General features: G+C 48.3%; 1 protein-coding gene across 1 annotated transcript in view; it reads right to left on the reverse strand.

Annotated features, from left to right (window-relative positions):
• Positions 1–19,157, reverse strand: part of LOC146808743 (pregnancy-specific beta-1-glycoprotein 1-like) — a 321,140-nt gene that overhangs the window by 161,706 nt on the left and 140,277 nt on the right. The window contains exon 3 of the mRNA XM_085615560.1: positions 7,827–8,177. Coding sequence (XP_085471686.1) covers positions 7,827–8,177 — 351 coding nt within the window. The remainder of the gene's footprint in view (positions 1–7,826; positions 8,178–19,157) is intronic.

A 19,157-nucleotide genomic window follows, 5' to 3' on the forward strand; every position in this document is an offset into this window, starting at 1 on the left:
GATTGTGTAAGCGTGGCTGTGGTGCTTTGGCAACCTTCATGCATATTCTGTGGGAGTGCCCAAAGGTGGAGCGATTCTGGCGTGGTGTGCATGAGGTCCTGCGAGTGGTTACGCGTGTTGCGCTGTTGCCTGAAGCGAGGAGATGCTTGCTGAATGGGTGGGAACCAAATGACTACTCGGCCCCGCAGACGCGGTGGGTGACTCTGGGATACATGATAGCTAAGCGTGACATTGCTCAATTGTGGGGATCCCAGAGGCCCCCGGCGGTATCGGCCTGGAAAGAACACAAGGATTGGTGTATGTTTCGTGAAAAGGTGGTGTATGTGGCGAGGGGTAAGCCTGGGGCGTGGGTGAAAATCTGGGGCCCCTGGAACGCCTATCGCGGGGGTATTTGTGAGCCGCCACTGCTACCGCCTGCCTCACCAGCTCCATCCCCCTAGCCGACCCCCCTCCCCCAGCCGTGGGCATGTGGGCCCCCAGCCCCGGATCTGCTCCCATTCCCCCTCTTCAGAGTTAGGCTGCTGGTTGGGATCCCCCACTTAAGGAGCACGTACCGACATCTTGGATTGCGGGTTGCCTTGCGGGTGTGGTTTTTGGTGTTGTTCTGTTTTGCTAAAAGGGAACCGTACTGTGGGCTTGGAGCTATGTGGCCTGCGCTATTGCTATCTCCTGATTTACCAATCCATACCGCCAAGAGACTCTTACTGTATGTATGTCATATGCTTCTGCCACTCTAGCGGCCGGCCGGCCGGATGGTTGTAGGCCCATACTTGTAACTATTTTCGAATGCAATAAACGGTTTAAAAAAAAAAAAAAAAAAAAAAAGGTCATCACCGTACATCCATCTTACTACTATTCTGATTAGTACTGACAAGGTGAAAAAAGGGTGAACTAACCCAAACACCTAGGTAAAGGTGACCATATCCATCAAATCCTTAGCATCTTCAACTAAGGTGGACCATAGCTTGTCACTCTCTGTTGAGCAAAGCATTCTTGACCAATTGGGCAGCCTCAAGAGCATCCTCCATGCCAGGCAGTTAGCTCTTTGAAATACTTTCATGGGATCCATAGTACATGCCTGTGTTGTTTCTGACAGATGCCTATATCTGGGCACTGCCAAAAATGTTGCAAAGCTGCTAAAGGTCACAGTGTTGGAATTTATTTGGCTGCAGGATTCAGGGGCAAGTACAATGCTTTGAGGGTCTATCACAAGCGTCAATGGTTCCTCTGGAAACTAGAAACAAATGGCAGGTCCTGCAGCTTATTTGTAATTGTGAAGAACTCTGACCACCTATACCAAATAAACAATGGTATTTTGTGCATCCCAAGAAAAGACTGCATGCAATTCTTGAGGTAGACTTCCTCAGCGGGACGGGAACCCAGCCCCGTGATCACTGAATAGTTAAAGTCCATAATTAAAAGAGCTAATGCCCTTCCTATTTGGCGGAGAGACTTCACCTCTACACTCCCCTCCGATCCCTACGCTCCAGTTCCAAATCGCTTTTACAAGTCCCCAAGATTAGGAAAGCACGAACAGGAGGAAAATGCTTCTCCTACCAGGCCCCCCGCATTTGGAACCAGCTACCACTGGCCTTAAGACAATGCCCCGACTACTGGAAATTTAGGAAAGCTCTCAAAACCGCCCTGTTCCCAGCCTGATTACCTCGATCTATGCTTCACTGTCGCCTCCGAGCGCTGAGATACCCTCTTGGGGGTGATTCACTGCGCTTTATAAAATAATAAATCAATCAAATCAATCAATCAATCTTCCTATAGAAGGAGGGTGGGCACACACTGCCTCATATCCCTGCTCTCAATTTGCCCCAATAGATCATGGAAATTGCCATGCCTGGTAACATTTAGTTCAGTAGTACTCTTTAAATTTTCACCCCTGACTTCAGCGACTGAGCTGACGAGCTTGTGTTGATGCACCTGCGTCCTGTGTGTGGTACATTTGGCAGCCTTGTTACTTTGGGTTAGCATATGGGCTAAACCTCATGCCAAGCTCTGCAGGGACATTATCTTGGACTGTCTTGGCCTGGACAATGGACGTGCAATACCGTGGCTGAGTTACATATCAAGTTCACTAAAGACCTGGGATTATCCTCTCTTTTTTCCTCTCCCGCTAACATAAAGATAGACGATAAACTGTGGGTTAAGCAATTATCTCTTCAATGCTGCGAAGATAGCAGACTCGCAGTTGAGACCACAAAATCTGCAGTGTTATTTTACTATAGGTCACTTGCTCCCTCGAACCAGCCTTTATCGCGCTTGAATAAGGCACTGGGAGAGATCTCTGCTTTTCTGATTTGGATCCAGTACTGGATGGCGGGTATTGTGTTTTGCCAGACCACGGGGAGTTCTGCTCCACTTTGTCCCTGTGATGGCAATTACGAACAATGCAAATCAGACATGCATGAAACTTTGTCTGTGATCCCTTTGGGTGTGGTAAATTTTGACTGGACACTGGGTACTGGGCGTGGCCAGTGCTCATAACTCATAGCTGAAGGTCAGTGGCTTTATTTATAGTGCCAGCTACAACAGGCTATTTTTAACTGGTGCCCCAGCCCATAGTGCCTGCCAATGTCCAGGGGTCGTTGAGCTTAGGTATGGATTGCCTCATGCCCTGTGTGTATAGCCAGGGATTTCAGTGGACCCGGTCCTGCGGGTGCTCAGCACAAGCAGTTCTTAAAAGCAGGTGCTGAGACAGTCCCTATTGGGCTCTCTATTTTCGCCCTCACTCTAGAAAAAAAAAATCATACCTCTGCAGGAGTTCACTGCTTTGTATGTAACTTCTATGTTTTTTGCAGTTCTATATTGCAAAACTCGAAGAGCTTTACATGAGCACAAACAAGGACATCTTCATTTATTTTTTGATAGGCCCGGGTGATTAAGTGATTTGCCCAGGAACACAGGATGTTGAGCCAACGCTGAGACTCAAACCTGTTTCCTCAGCTCCAAAATTTGGCAGCTGTAGTGTTCAGCTCTAGCCATTACGCCGCAATCTTTTGCGCAAGAACTAAAGCATTTTCAATATTATATACAACAAAGCCATAGTTCTATTCATGCATGCATGTAGCATGTTTACCTTATTCAACTAACAACTTTTGACAAAGCCAATAGACCTGGCTTGTTGTAGGTGTAATGTTACTTGTATTATATATGTCGAGGCAATAACAGAAGCAGCAAAATACTAGTCGGGAGGCACATTAAGCTGAGCACAGATTTTTAGCTTACGTTTTAAGCCACACCCTTAATTATTTCAGTCACGCTCCTATGAGAGACCTCCCAGTGTTTTCATCCCTCTTGAAGCCCTGTGTATTGCCCTTCCTTGGGGCAGTGACAGCAGCTCCATGGCAGCAGCAGTGATAACAGGATGTGAAGAATCTGTGGGGAGAGGATGGTGTTCGAGACCGGCCGGTATCAAAGATGCAAACTGGAGGGAGGGGGGTTATAAGTGTTTAAACTGCGGATGACTTGAAACTCTGTGCAGATTTATGGCAGAGGCGCGACTAGAGCCACATTTTGGGGGTAGAACTGTTTTTTGGGGGGGGGGACTAATTCTTCCAGGAATAGGCAGAGTGCAGATGCAGGGGCTCTAAGAAGGGGTGAAAAAACAACAACACCTCATTAAGGAGCAAATGCTCTTTTAAACACCTGTGAAATACTCGGGTGCGGCTGTGTGTGCCTGGGAAGCTGTCTCAGCCCGGGCTGACACACACGAAGGGGGGACGGGGGGGAGGGGGGCTGAAGCCCTTTGAGCTCAATGGTAGGGTGATCAGACGTCCCGGTTCCCGGATGGTCTTGGTTATTGGAGCAGTGTCCCGGTGTCCGGACACTTTGCTCCAAATTAAAGAAATGTCCCGGTTTTTGCGTAGTGCCCGGGTTAAACAGATAAATGTCCCGGTTTTTAAGTCTCGCCTAGCAGCGCGCATGCAGTGCATAGGCAAAAGACCTTAAGCTATCGCATCGGCTTTTCAGCAAAAAACGTGCACGCGTTCCATTGCCTTCAATGGCAACGCATGCACGTGTGGAGATTCACTTGCGGGAGCGAGCTTGGCACCATATGTTTGTAATTAACATACAAACACATGGTGCCCCTGGCTCGCTCCCGCAAGGGAAACGCTTGTGTGCCTCTCACTTTGTAAACCTGTGGCAGTTCCGAGGTGCGCGCACTTGTTTCTTCTAGGTTTCATCCGGTAGCCATACCCCCGGGAGAGATCTCTCATCACGCCCGCTCTCCACCATTTTCCCTCCACTCCAGAGTGCAGAAAGCACGCTCGCTCCTCTCTCCCTATGCTGTTCCTGCTCTCAGACAGCCCCGGGCTTCACACCCTCATCTCACTGCTTGAAGCGGGCAGGCTCTCTCAGTACTGATTACCAGCACCTCTTTACTTTGAAAGAGAGACTACTGGCATTCCTCAGCCTGCGTGTAATTTTAAAGGGGAAGCATTTGTACTTATCAACAGGAAACAGGTACTCTGACACCGGCACGTCTTTGTTCCCATTTCAACTGTCCCGCATCTCACATTGCGGATCACAGGCACAGTGTCTGATCTTGCGTAATTTTAGATGGTCCTTCCACAAGAAGAATCCTGGTCCAACTTTGAGTGTGGGTTTACAAAATTTGTATCAGTGCAAGAATTATGGCTGTACTGGAATGTACATGAGACTGTGGGCACTTGCCTCAATGTCAGATGGTCTAATGTTTCACAAACTACCCCCTTCCCGGAAGTAACTGGTTCTCAGTTACCCATGACTGTGCTGGGTATAGTTCCCAAGTTACAAGTGGTGACAAAGACTGTTCAACTCACTCTCTTTGGGATCTTTGGGATTCTGTTTCAGATACACCCTCTCCCAGAGCAGGGTCCAAGGGTCTTTTTATATACTGATATTTATGCCATTTTTGGCAAGTTTTGGATCACCCCAATCATTCCTTTAGTCTGCTGTGGGGATTCTAAATAATCATCTATTTTTATTTAGAACTTTTTTGATTTCTTTGGTTTTTTAATTTCTCCTCCAGCGCTCATGATAGGTCTGGCTGCCGACACTCTGCCTCTGGGTTCTTCACTCAGGAAGGAAGTGATCCTACAAGGACAGCACGTTTGCTTTATCATCCAGCGCCTGCCTTCATTTATTTAAAATAACTTAGCCTTCCGCTTCACCATCTCAGTTAGCAGGCTCTACACAAAGCTATTGCAGATGTTTTACCTGCATGTCAGGAAAAGCACCAACTCAGCACCACATGCACATAATAGTGAGAAAAGAGGAGTGAAGAGAGTACCTGTGAGCTTCTGCATCCTTGCAGGTGCTGCATGGCTTATGGGTCTCTGGGCATACATGCACAGTCTTGCCCTACGCAACACAGCTTTCTCATACTGTCCCTGGCACTAAAGCAGTTTCAGGTCCTGCTGGTCACATTCAAGCTCTCTCTCCGTGATCACTTGCTCATGTGATCTCTCCCTTGTGAAGCCTTCCACGGTGGCCTGTGCAGGATACCAGGCAGGCACCGGGGGTCGAAGAACCATGAGCCACAGGGAAGGTACTGGGCCAGCAGCAGCGACCAAGGGCCAACAGACCCCATAATAATAGCAAACTTGCACTGCTCCTCACAGTCCTCTAATGCCCCCGTTGTACATCAGCTCACCCCCCCCCACCTCCCACTACAGATCAGTCCAGTGCTGTACATATGTTTTTTCAGAGTTTTCACAGAAAGTGCAGATTCTCACTCATTTGAGGGAGAAATACACATCCCTCTTAAGAAATCTAGGGACTACAACTGTGACAGAGTCGTGGGAAGCTACGCGTCAGATGGTAGAATCCTTATTATAATTCAAAACTTAAATAAGGAGCTTCCTTGGATTCTTCAATAATTTCAGGCAGCTCAAAGTTGCTTATAAAACCGTATTGTAATCTGTATTAGGGTTTGCAATTTTACATTAGCTAATTACTATCGTTCAGGAGGTGAAACGAGGATATAACGCCCAAACCCTGACCCGCATCTCGTGGTCATTAATGGTAAGGAAGTGGTCGGCCTTGCTGTGGTCTTTGAAAGGCAGTTTAAGCGTAGAAGGCGGCCTATGAACGTCTAATATGTAGCTGGTAGAAACGTAACACTTATATGATGTCAGGTCACATTCCTCTTTCCTTGTGGCAGGTTGAACAGCAAGGATTCTCCCTAAAGTAAAAAGACGATCTGGGGATCCTGATCTCTCTCCATACCACCAGGATGTCACCAAACAGGGATGGGATGATGAGAAACAAACCCTCATAGTCACATTTCCCCTTTGCCTTTTTTCCTTAAGAGGCAGTGTGGCCACCAAGGTCTGAACCAATACAGGTAAAGTGCCCTGGAGAGACAAAAGGACCCGCTCACGTTCCAAGCACCTCCTGATCGCATCCATGTTAGTGATGCTGGAGGACAGAATCTGGCCCATCCATCCAGATGCTTTCCGCGTCTCCAGTGGGCTGGTTAATTGCTCTGTGTTTTGCTACATTGGGCAGACATCATATGTGCTCCATCCACTGCAGGACTCCTGGTGCTGTTTTAAGCATCAACATCCATTGCCAGGTCTGCTGGCAAAAACAGAGATCACGGGTTTTTTCTCAACATCCTGCAGCCATGTTTAGCCCTGGCAAAGAAAAAGTGTCAGTCCTCCACAGGGAGATGCCCGTTCAGTAGCTTGGCAGTCTCTACCCTATACACTGCCCACTAGTACATGAACAGAAACATGCCTAGGATGGGGGCAATGCAAGAAATGGGAGGAACTTCAAACACCACATCTGAATTATAATGGAGAGTGTGTAGAGGGGCTATAGTACATGCTTTATTATGATTTTTAGCATACATGCGAAGAGCCGATTAATCCTACAGTACATCCCTTGCAAAGACAGAGTTTGCCGGCCCACTTGAGGAGTTTCCTTGGAGTGCAGGTGTTGGATAGTAGGGATTGTTTTCAAGGCCACTCTAAAGAACAAGCATTGGCATAGCCAATAGGTCTCGCCTTTGGGGCCTTATAAGTATTTAGTAATGCAGCACAATATCCTTGGTGCAACAACAAGTGTTGCATGGCTAAACACTTATAAGGTCCCCAAGGCGAGACCTATTGGCTATGCCAATGCTTGTGAAATAGTGTGTCAGTGTGCCTGCTTTACTTCTCTCAGCCTGAGACGGGTCTCTATTGGGCTCTCGATTTTTGCCCTTACAGAAAAAAAAACTTACTGCTTCAGCAGTCACACCCTTCACTACCTTCAAAGAGACCCGTTATAGTTCTTTCATAGTTTCATCATTCCTGAACTGACGAATTTTCAATGTTATGTACAGCGAAGCCAAAGTTGTTGCTTATTTCTCTTATGTAGCCAACAGCCATTGACAAAGCCAATAGTCCAGGCTTGTTCTAGGTATGATGATACTTGTAATATTATTTATCTGGATACAATGACAGAAGCAGCACATTTTTTTGGCGGAACGCTATGCTAAGTACAGATTTTTCCAGCTTATGTGTTTTAAGCCTTAATTACATCGGCCACGCCGCTTGGGAGACTCCCCCCCCCCTTCTTTTTCTATCCCCATAAAGCCATGGGTACTTCTGTCAGGCCTACTTCTATGTCTATGACACCTGTCCCAGTTTTTTGTTTTGAGAATCTGGTCACCCTACCAATAGGTGTTGCGCCCCTGATTTATGGCACCCTTGGGGTGTACAAGGCGCGTCTTATTTATAATTTATTAGTGATATTATTATTACTACTAGTATTACAGGTAGGCACACTTACACACAGACACTGCTTTGTAATTTAACCACTTGCAATGGTTCTGCGTCACTCACCAAAGACTCGCAGCCGCCTGGTGGCTGGTGTAGGTTTTCCACCATTGTCTATGACGCTGACCGTGTAGTCTCCGCTGTAGTTCGTCGTCACGTCTCTGATCCGCAGGGACCCGTCCGGGAGGGGCGTCTCCCGCCCCGTGTACTCCGGGCCGTTCGTCTGCACGGAACTAGACACAACGTAACTGAGGATCAGTTGTGGAGGATCCGTTGTTGTCCCTCTGTACCAGGAGAAGGTCAGTACACCCGTAGTGTTCGGGGCAGTGAGGGTGACCGTCTGTCCCTCCGCAGCATTCGTCACCTCCGCCCTGGGCCCCTGCCCCGCCGTCCGCTGGGTCCAGACCCCAAGCCAGGCTGGAAGGGAGGAGAGAAGAGGGAGATATGTCATGCACAACAGAAACTTTTAGACAAAGAAGCGTATCTAATTCTTGGAGTGCTGGAGCAGGTAAAATAAGCTAAAGTGAAATTCCTGTTCCATTTTCGTATGTTTATATTAAAATCACTAAGTAATAATTATAATAATTAATTGTGTGAAGTCGTTTTACTAAATCAACCTTATTAACAGAAAGAATACACGTGGGAATGCATCTGCATGGCTAAAAATAATAAGTAAACTAAGTTTGTACGCATACTAAATAAAATACGCGTTGCTTATGTGATGTTATTGTGATTTGCGCTTAAAATAAACATGCACTAATGGCTTTAAGTGTTGCATATGGCTAGATAAATGCACACACATATGGGTATTAGTTGGGGAATAACACTGTTTTAATTATTTCCATGTATTAATTATGATTTTTACGTCTTTTTGATTAAGTTGACCATTGTGGCCTGCTACAAGATGGCCACCATCCGCAGCCTATATTCGAGTAGACGATTTTGTAAAGAAAAGCATTCTGCACTGACTGCAACCCTGCCCTCAAAGTGAACCGGAGAGATATGTCATGGTGACTGTCCGGGATGTATGCCAAGACGACCCTGAACATGCAGAAATGGCAAAGATAAAGAACATTTAAAAAGGTTAAACCGGACCTGAGCAGAGAAGAAGTTACAAGTTACCGGGTCGTGTCCCTTTTGTTTGCAACAAATGTCGAAACATTTTTTACAATGACAATCAAGACTTTGCGTGAGAATGCGCCTGGGAACATTTGCACATGTTGCAGTGAAATCCGGTCGTCCAATTTGAAATATCCAACGAAATTCACGGGAATTTGGAAATGTAACTTTAATATTGTAATTTTTGGTATAAATATGAGTAGCCTAGAGAGGTTAGCGCCAATCCTTTCCTGAACTTATGACCCGTGGTCCCGACGCTGACGGAGAGGACGGTGACGCCTATGACTGAGCCAGAAAACGCTGACAGATGTATTGAGGACCAGTTCTGACTTAGAAAACGACAAATAGCCAGAATAGGTAAATATGACAAAGATGATGCTGCATTTTGCTAAGTTTTAACATGCAATTAATTTAGATAAAGAAAAAGCATTATTTTAATAAATGTTTTGGGTGATTATTTTAGTTAATGATTTATTTGAATATATTTGAGTGTTTATATTTAATTGTCAAACCAGCAACTAGATGGTCCAGGCGACCTATCTGAGGGAGGGACTGTTAGGGTGATTTTAAAGAAAGTGGTTCTTCCTTCAGAGTGAAATGCAGATCGGTTAGAAAATTAGAAGTGTGTTTTATTCCCTTTACAGGCACGGATAGTTTGATTAGAATGAATGTTGGTGTTATGGGCCCCACCAGCGTATGATGTGTGAGTGTGCGTGTGACTGTGAAATCATTCAGTCCGTGGAAGTGGAGGGGATTTGGAAGCTCGGATCTGCATCAGGAGCACTTTCATTTTTAGATTTAAAGTGGAGTTTGGGGGGCACCCGAACACCGTGAGGTCTGCCCACCCCGGGTCAGATTGGGAGGGGGAGGGGCTGGCCGGTATCAGCTATGTTGTGCATTGGGCTACATTGGGAATAGCCCAATTGTAGCCCAATTAATTTTGTTGCCCAAAGGTATCAGGGGAATCTGGCACGCTCCCAGCCACCAGGTCACCAAACCTAAAATGGTGGCTGGGAGCGCGGCAGATCCCCCCTTATACCTTTGGGCAACAAATTAATTGGGCTACAATTGGTCTTAAGTAGCTTAGTGTTTTTTGGGGCAGTTAGCAGCTTGTGGTCGAGGGCATTTCTCTTTAGGATTAGTTAATTGCTGCAGCAGTTAGGTAGCATGTCTGGGGAAGACTACCGAGTTCTGGAGGCAGTGCGTCTTTGAGCGAGGCCGGCCGGCGTGATCTACTGTTGCCGGAGGCCTCAGGAAGCGCGCACCCGATGAGGCGCATGTCCGTAGGGGTGGCGGCTGCTGTCGCGGCCTGTTCATCCCCCAATCGGGCACAGGAAGTGCAGGTGAGTCTTCAGGGCCGCACGAGTAGGGAAGGTGCAGCCCCTTAAGTGGACTGTGCGCCGCCGCCTCGTGGGTGAGAGGAGGCGGTGGCGGAGATGCGGTGAGGCGGGGCTCACCGGAGGAGTGCGTCGCGTGTCTCCCCGGCCTGGTCCTCCAAGGCGCGGGGCCGCTCCTATGTCAGGAGAGCGACCTGCTTGTGTCCAATGAACCAAAGCCCCCAGCTGCATGGGAGGCTCTGGCGGGAAGGAATGAGGGCGGGGCCCATCGGAGGAGCGAGTCTCGTGGCTCCCCGGTCGGATCCCCGGGCTGTGGTGCGCCGCCGGGTAGGGGCGGGTGGGAGGCCCGAGTGCATCAAGCATAGGTGCGAGGAAGAAGGGTGGGAAGTGGGGAGCAAAGGGGGTTGTAGGCCCAGCAGCTCCCTTTGGGGAAGGTGGCCTAATAGGGGAGGCCCCGGGATTGGGTGGAGCAGGGAGCTATTCTACCCCCTGCTAAGCAGGCAGGAGTGGCAGGGGACATGAGAGGGGATTGGGGGGCCATGGTAGACTCCCCTGGAAAGGGGGTGGGAGGGCCTGGACATATTCACCTCATAGAACAAGGAGGTGCAGGGTTTACACAAGGTGGGCCAGTTGGATGCCTACATTGCACACGGGGGGGGGGTCCCTGGGTTTGGAGGTGAAAGGGTGGGGGCAAGGGGGTGCGAGGACTGGATGGGGTGAGGGGTGGGGTCAGGGCAATGAGTTTGGGGAGTACGGTGCAGGACCCTGTTGGGGGGGCAGCGGGCCCCGAGGGGCTTAAATGGAGCGACGAGGAGAAGGAGGGGGGTCAAGGGGAAAGCGTTGTGCCTTAGCATGGTTGGGCGGGCGTGGGCTGCCTGTACTCTAGGGGTTGTTAGAAAGAGGAATTGGGAGGGGAGAGAAAGGGCATTTAGATCCAGCACACCAGACCAGCCCTTTTCATTACAGGTAGGGGAGCGACAGCGGGAGCCAGACTTGGCAGAGCTGGGAGTGACTAAAGGGTGCGGAGGAGAAGGGAGGGCAGAACCTCACGCGGCTTTCCCAGTACCGGCGTGAGACCTCGACGCGGCTCGCACAAGTAGGCCCGAGTGGTCTTCCTGGCCCCAACACCCGACGGTCCTCAGCAGTCCACAGGGCAACGGGTACACAGGAGCACAGGCGGCAACAGTATTAGCGGGACAAGGAGAGTGAAGTCTGCACCTCCAGTTGAGAGGCAGTGGGGGCGCATGGAGCCCGAGGTGTTAGAATATGATGAGGACAGCCCCGGAAGAGGGCGAGTTACGGGAATGCGAGGAAACGGGTATGGTAGGACGAGTAATGCTTTTTCTACTATGTTGCAGGTGTCATGGTGCCTGGCAGAACCCACGGGTCGGACATCGGGGTTGGTGGATAATTCGGCTCCATTGGCAAGGCGGACTGCAGCTCGATGGGCACCCTCCTTAGAGCCAGGTAAAATGCGGAATGGAGGGGCGAAAGCAACAATGGTATCAGTGGGGATTGGAGGGGGGGAGGGGATGGGGGAGGAGGGGGGATGGGGTGGGGAGGATGGGGGAAGGTTACGAAGGGGCAAGTATGTTTTGGATGTGGGAGTGGGCACAGATGACGCAGGTAAGGCATCAGTGAGCGCAGCCGCAGATACTAAGTCAAAAGTGGGTGACACAGGGACTACAAAGACTGGGGAGACGGACGAGAAGTTAGAAAGCAAAGAACTGAAAATTAGGAAACTACCGTATATGGGGGTAACCAACCGCTCGGCGCGCGTTTAATGTTGGCTACTAAAGAGCGGATTTGGTAAGGCGAGTATGCGGAAATGCTAAACAGGGAAGTGCACGTGAAAGAAGGATCAAAAGAGGAGGCGTACGAATTGGCCAAGCGGCCGAGGGTGCCTCTCGCCATTGAGAACTGGACAGCAACCTTTTTGATATATGCCAGCGTATACTGTGAAAAATACCCAGAGCGGAGTGTGGCGCTGTTCAAATACATGGACGTGATCCGAAAAGCACAGATCACGGGGGGTGGATATGCATGGGCTCAATACAACGAGGAATTCAGGGCACGCGTTGCATGGGACACTGATGAAAAATGGGGGAACTAGATACAGTCCTGTGGCAGCATACCATGGGGGAGTCGTGGGCAGGGAAGACAATTTTCACAGCCCGCGGGCTACCGCTCGTGTATCGGCCCTTTCAGGAGGGGTGGGTGGTGCAGGCAGAGGACACACAGGATCAAGAGGGGCCTGCTGGAATTTCAATACGGGCATGTGCACCTGGGATTTCTGTAGATTTGGGCACGACTGCTCGAAATGTGGAGGCAGACATGCCTTGGTCAATTGCTTCGGGGAAGGGCCAGAATAGCAGCAAGGGGGCCAGCAGTGGCAGCAAGGAGGGTTCCAGGCGGGCGGTCAGCAACAGCAGCCCTTCGCGGGAGGACAGGGGCTAAGGGGGCTGGGCTAAAGGGCTCTTACACCGGTTAGGGTGGACAGGTTAGTTGCAGCCTTACAGGGTTATGGCAGCAAGAAGGCTGCAAAAACGTTACAAGAAGGTTTTCAGGATGGTTTTAGGCTAAGGTATAGGAGCCCAAGGACTAGACAGTAGGCGGACAATTTACAATCACCAAAGGAACACCCTGAAAGCATGCAAGAGAAATTGGACAGAGAAGTCCGTGAGGGTCGCATGGCGGGCCCATTTGAGGATTGGCCTTTGGAGAATTTGATTGTTTCCCCAGTGGGTGTTGTGCCAAAGAAGGAACAAGGGCAGTTTGGGTTAATACACCATTTATCATGGCCAGAAGGGAACTCGGGAATGATTTTATTGATGAAAAAGAGGCTACTGTGTTCTATTCGTCGGTTGACGTGGCCATGTCACTAGTAGTGACCGCGGACGCAACGGCAGAAATGGCTAAATGTGGCATAAAAATCAGCTTTCCGATTGCTTCCAATTCACCCCGAGGATTGGGATCTCCTGGGTATCCATTTCAATGGTGAATGGTTTGTGGACAAAGCATTAACGATGGGCTGTTCTATGTCTTGGGCATTATTTGAATGTTTTAGCATGTTCCTCCAATGGTTTCTTTTCAAGCGCATTGGTCACCACTTGGTAACACATTCCCTGGATGACTTTTTCTTTGTCGGAACCTCAGACTCCAAGGAGTGCCAGGCAGCACTGGAGAGTTTCAAAGAGATCATGAGGGAGCTTGGAGTGCCTTTGGCACCAGAAAAGACGATGGATCCCAGTACGGCTCTCTCATTTTTGGGTATTGAGCTGGACTCTCAATCTTTGGAGGCGCGTCTGCCGGGGGATAAGAAGCAGCAAATGCTGGGGCTGCTAGTGACAATGCTGAGCGGAGCCAAGGTCACAGCGAGGGAGATTCATGTGCTACTGGGACACCTCAACTTTGCCTGCCGGGTGGTGAGAGTAGGGAGGACATTTTGTAGACGACTAGGTAGGGCACTGACAGGGCAGAGACCACCATATCACCATGTCCGCTTGTCGGCTGGAGTAAGGGAAGACTTGAGGATGTGGGAGTTTTTCTTGAAGGATTTCAATGGCATTCCCCTGGCAAGGGGAAAGGACATGGTTTGGGATGTTCAAATCTTTACAGGTGCCGCAGGCAGCAAAGGTTTTGGCCTCTATTGGGAGGTAAAATGGTGTGCAGAGCAGTGGCCAGCAGAGTGGCAGGGGGGGTAGGAGTATCACATTTTTGGAGTTTTTTCCCTTGGTGGTGGCAGTGACTTTGTGGGGGGAACAACTGGCGCATAAGATAGTGATTTTCAGGATTGACAACATGGCAGTGGTGGAGATTGTCAACCGACAGTCCACCAGGGACGAGCAGGTATTGAAGTTGCTGAGGGTGTTCGTCTTGGGCTATTTGCGTTTTGATATAGCGTTTAAAGCAGTGCATGTGCCAGGTGTGGACTATGACATAGTGGATGCCTTGTCTCGTTCACAGTGGTGGCGATTTCGTGGGCTAGCCAAGGATGCAGACAGGACTCTCAGACCCCCATGCCGCGGCTGTTGTGGTACGTAGGTGAGACAGGATGCTACAACTGGTGGTAGGGTCCCTGGCACGCTCCAAAAGGAATGCATACAGTTTAGCTTGGGAGGAATTCCTGCGCTCAAGAGCCCAGTGGCGTTCCACGACAGAGCATAGGCGGGAAGATGTGATACAGTTTGTTCTTGATCTGCTTGACAAAGGGCTATCTAAAGTGACTATCGCGGGCAAGTTAGCGGGAATTGCATTTGTAGAAAAGTTGTTATGGGGTTATGCTCCATCCGCTGGTGAACCCAGCTCGTGGATGTTAGAGGGGTGGGCTAGGGAGCAAGGTCAAGTGGGACGGTTGAGGCAGCCTTTGTCTTTGAATTTGCTGGTCAGGGGGATTCGGGTTTTGCCCACGGTCTGCTCCGACGGTTTTGAGGCGTGCCTTTTTTTCATGGTGATGACATGGATGTTCTTAAGGGCCTTTCGGGTGTCAGAACTGTTGGAAAAAATAAATAAGGGAGGTATTGAATGGGGGGATGTGGTGCAGCAGCGGGACAGTCTGTATATGGCTACGTAAATCGAAAACAGATCAGCGGGGCACGGGAAACTGGGTGTCCCTCCAGGCGGCAGACCCCGTTGACTTGCCCTTGCAGGTGGGTAGCAAGGTGGAGGGAGCTTTCGAGCAGACAGGTTGGGTCAGTATTTGTACACAAAACGGTTGTCGGGTGACAGCATTTCAGCTATTGACAGTGTTGCACAAAGCGCGGACAGAGCTGGGGGTTGATGGCAAGGGTTTTGGGACTCATTCTTTACGGATTGGTGCGGCGTCAGAAGCAAATAACAGGGGGTAGAGGTGAGGGGACATCATGAGGTTGGGCAGATGGACTTCGGATTGCTATCAGCGATACGTTTGCGGCGCGGCAGGGGGGTGTAGCACAGTTTCTGTTTTTTCTCCTGCTCATTCAGTTTTTCTTGTTTCAGGTTCGGTGGCTGGCCTCCTCGCCAGTGAAATGTCCATCTGGATAGTGGGGCATTCATTTGTGAAGTGGGCCCAAGTCCAGGCACGCGACAGTTATTTTGGAGAAAATTTGGGTTTCAATAAAGATTTGTTTAAAGTATCCTGGAGGGGGCAGGGGGGCATGCGCTAGAAAGAGCTTTTGAGGACATTGAACGGGTTGTTGGTGGTTGGTAGGTACCCTAACATTTTGTTGCTTCATCTGGGTGAAAATGACCTGGTCAGGAAAAAAGGGATTGTGCTTATGAGAAGCATGAAAAAGGACCTGGCCCTCGTAAAATGGCTGTAGTCCGGGTGCTCGGTCATTTGGACGGAGTTTGTTCCACGCAGGGTTTGGAGAGGCGCAGTTAACCCAGGGCCAGTGGACAGGGCCAGGAGGAATTTGTATACGGAAATGGTCCGTTTTTGCAGAGCGCTTGGTTTTCAGAGGATCGCGCATAAGGAGATCAGGTTTGACACTGAGGAATTTTTCAGGGGAGATGGTGTTCCTTTGTCCCATTTGGCCATGGACTTATATTTGCTGGAAATCAGAGAGGTCCTGTCTAGGGTGTTGAATGTGCAAAAGCACTAGGCATACATTCCTATTAGGTCAGGGGGACAGTAAAAAGGGGAGGCGGCGTACCCGCCTACGCTCCCGCTTTTTCCTTGGTGGCGGGGTTGTAAAAAGTTGGCCAAGATTGGCAGAAGTTTTTAGTTAAGTGTTGGAAGTTTGTGAGCAGGTGCAGGGAAAGGGTAGGCAGGTAGACTAAGTTTGGACTAGATGTTTGGTAGTTATAGTTGCAGAAAGACAGGTAGGGGTTTGGGTTTAATTGGAGAGCAGGATATGTAAATGCAATACTGTGTAATGTGGTTGTTATATAATGTTATTATGTTATCGGTAGGGTGGGGGATTTGATGTGGGGATCGTAGGGGTGGGGGGAAATGGGGGATCAGTTATTTTATGTATAGTGAGGTTTTAGTTTGTAAGGCAGTTGCCTAGGTTGGACATTGTGATATGCACCTGTTTAAAAAAAGCGGCCTTTTACACACACAAAAATTGGGCTCGGTGTTGGCTTGTCCCCCTCCCTCCCAATTGCCATTTCTTGGCATTCTCCATTTTCCTAATTTCCCGAGGCACGCGCGCCTCAGTACATCGGTTTCCAGTCCATGGCATTGCAGAACAGACACAACGCTTGTCTGTGGACATCGTGTCACCAGCAACAGATTTAATTTCTGGAAAGTGAAACTGAAATAAGAGAATGTCCTCCACTTTACGTGAAACACACAGTACAGAGGTTTCCAATTAACCTTGAAACACATACACTTCCATGTAATATGTAGAAACTTTTACAATATATTACACAATCCATAACCTGAGAGATAGCTCTGCTATACTAACCATTTACAGCCTGCTCTGTAAGTTGAGACCCTCAGAGGTCTATGAAAATATTTATGTTGAAATGTGATTTTCATAAAAATCCACTCGACAGGATTTTGACAACCACACAGAACTCTAGCGCTTTTACCACAGAACTCTCTCACCATGGGAGTAGGGAGTGTGGGTAACGCGGGGGACATATCCCCCCCTAGATTTTGCAGTGGGGGAACACGGGTGACAGGGGTAGGGGGACAAGGGAACATTAGAATTCCCCCTCTCTCTTGTCAGTCACAGGGCCATTGGCACGTCAAAGCACTAGTGCTTTGACGTGCCAATGGCACTGCACTTGACCCGTGACTTTCCCTTTTGTTGTGCTATAAACCTCCAAGAATGTTTTTCTCACCTCGCACTCACTGCCCAGTTTGCCTGTAGTCTGCACTTCCAGGACAAAGGAAGAGTCTTGAGGCAGTTTGTTGATTGCTGTCTGCATCCTGCTCCCCCTCAGCCCAACCCAACCGTATTTGACTGTTCCACACTGTGCAATTCAGCCACTCAAAGGCTAATCGTTTGTTAAGATATTTATTTGGAACAGTTGAACCTCAAGGTAACATCAAACATAGTCTAAGCATACATCATGGGTTATGTTGTGTCAGATGTGTTTGTCTGTCCTAATATTTACACAAATAACAATTTAAATACCACTAGTTCCTCTTATTTTTTTTTATAGCGCTACTCAACGCAATCCAGGGTGTCACAGCATTTTACATCACACATACACATTATACATTAACAATAAATCATATGTGTGTAAATCAATTTACAGGATGTGTTACATAAGCTACTGAGGGTTACAAGGCGTAGGAGTCACATGTCCTCTCCTTTATAATTTGCTGTGCTATATGAGAAGGATTACAGTTTATGAACTGCAAGTAACTGAAGGATCTCTGTGTTAAAAGCAATAACCCACATAAAATAAAAATCCATCATCTGTGTGTGACATGATGTGCTTTGCAGGAGACATATTAACCCTCTATGCTATTTTAATTAAAAAATGGGACTTGAGAAAAAACCTGTGTCTCCAACAAGTTCACTAACCTCCAGAGTTATCTTACCATTATCATTATTTCCTGTGATTTACTGGGTATATAAAGATCTATGCAGCATGTGCCTTAACCCCCTAAGATATTTTAAAATGCAGACTGTGCTCCCAATTAGGCAGAACAGATTTACTGCCCCGTTTCTCCTTGTTGCCAATTTCATTCTGGCAGAGTTTTAATAACTAAAGTAGAGGCCTAGGTTTTGCTCCAGGGTTGCATCACTTTTTTGGCACAACAGCAACGCAAAATCTAATTTGTTAAATATTGTAATGCGCTCCAATGTACTCATGATAGACCTGCTTAACATATGTGAGGTCTTTTTTTTTTAAAGAGTTTTATATAGTGCAAACTCCACTCAAAGGTTTCAGAGCACTTTACATGAGCACCGGTTACACTACAAACAGATACATTCATTTGGTAGGCGTGAGGGAGATTAAGTGATTTGCCCAGAATCACAGGATGTTGAGCGTTCCTGCCCAGATTCAAACCCGGTTCCCTAGCGTCGAGATTGTGCTTTAGCCGCTGGGCCACATCCTCTTCCCTTAGAATTTGATGTAATGTTTCATGATATCACTTCCTGTGAGGTCATAGGTTGTGATGTCATGAGCTGTGATGTCATTTACATACTGCCCAACTTGGTTAGTGACCCACTTCTTTTAGGACTTGTGCCCTTGTGGGAGAAGTATAATGGAGAACTGGTGTTGGTGGTTGTAGGTGGCTGGCTTAGTATATGGTGCACACTCTCAGGAGTAATGCACCTTGCACTAATCAGGCAACCCTTGTGGTTCTTTTAGTGGTCTTTGATTACCATAGAAAGCTCGCAAAGTGGTAGCTGTGGAGAGAAGCCTTCAGGCTTATCTTCAAGGAGTGTAAAGCAGCTTGTTTTACCACATTTAATCAACAGTGTAGATTAAGTGAAAAAGAACCACACTGTGTTTATAAATCTATTTATTATGCAACTCAATCACTAACACATTGGTATATCTTCTACGTGGATATATCAACAATACATACAAGAATACTTCAAAATAATCAGGTAAGTAGCACAAATATTCACTGGTCTCCAGGGGGAGACCAAACCATATACTAGTGGAATGTGAACTGCAAAGGAAATCATGACTTGGACCAGAAGACCCAGAGTAGCTGGGGACACAAGGAATCACCCAAGACAAGTACCCAGGAACCCCACAGAGGCTGTGTGCAGAGTGGAAACACAGCTGCCTGACCAATGGAAGTCAATGGAGAAGACACGGTTGCAGTTTAAAGGAGGAGGACTGTAGGAGATTGGCATCGACTGCATAGTTGCCCCCAACGTTTTGCTGATGGTTTGACTGTTTTTTGACTCTAGCCAGGCTGTGGCCCTGCTATCCAGGACCCCAACCTATCTGCTTCCTCTCTAAACCGATGTGAGTACCCTAGGTACATACCAATTGGATACTGAGGACACCCTGTGAGCCCCTTGTAGATGGTACCCTA

This window comes from Triturus cristatus, chromosome 7 (genome assembly GCF_964204655.1).
Source record: "Triturus cristatus chromosome 7, aTriCri1.1, whole genome shotgun sequence".
NCBI lineage: Eukaryota > Metazoa > Chordata > Amphibia > Caudata > Salamandridae > Triturus > Triturus cristatus.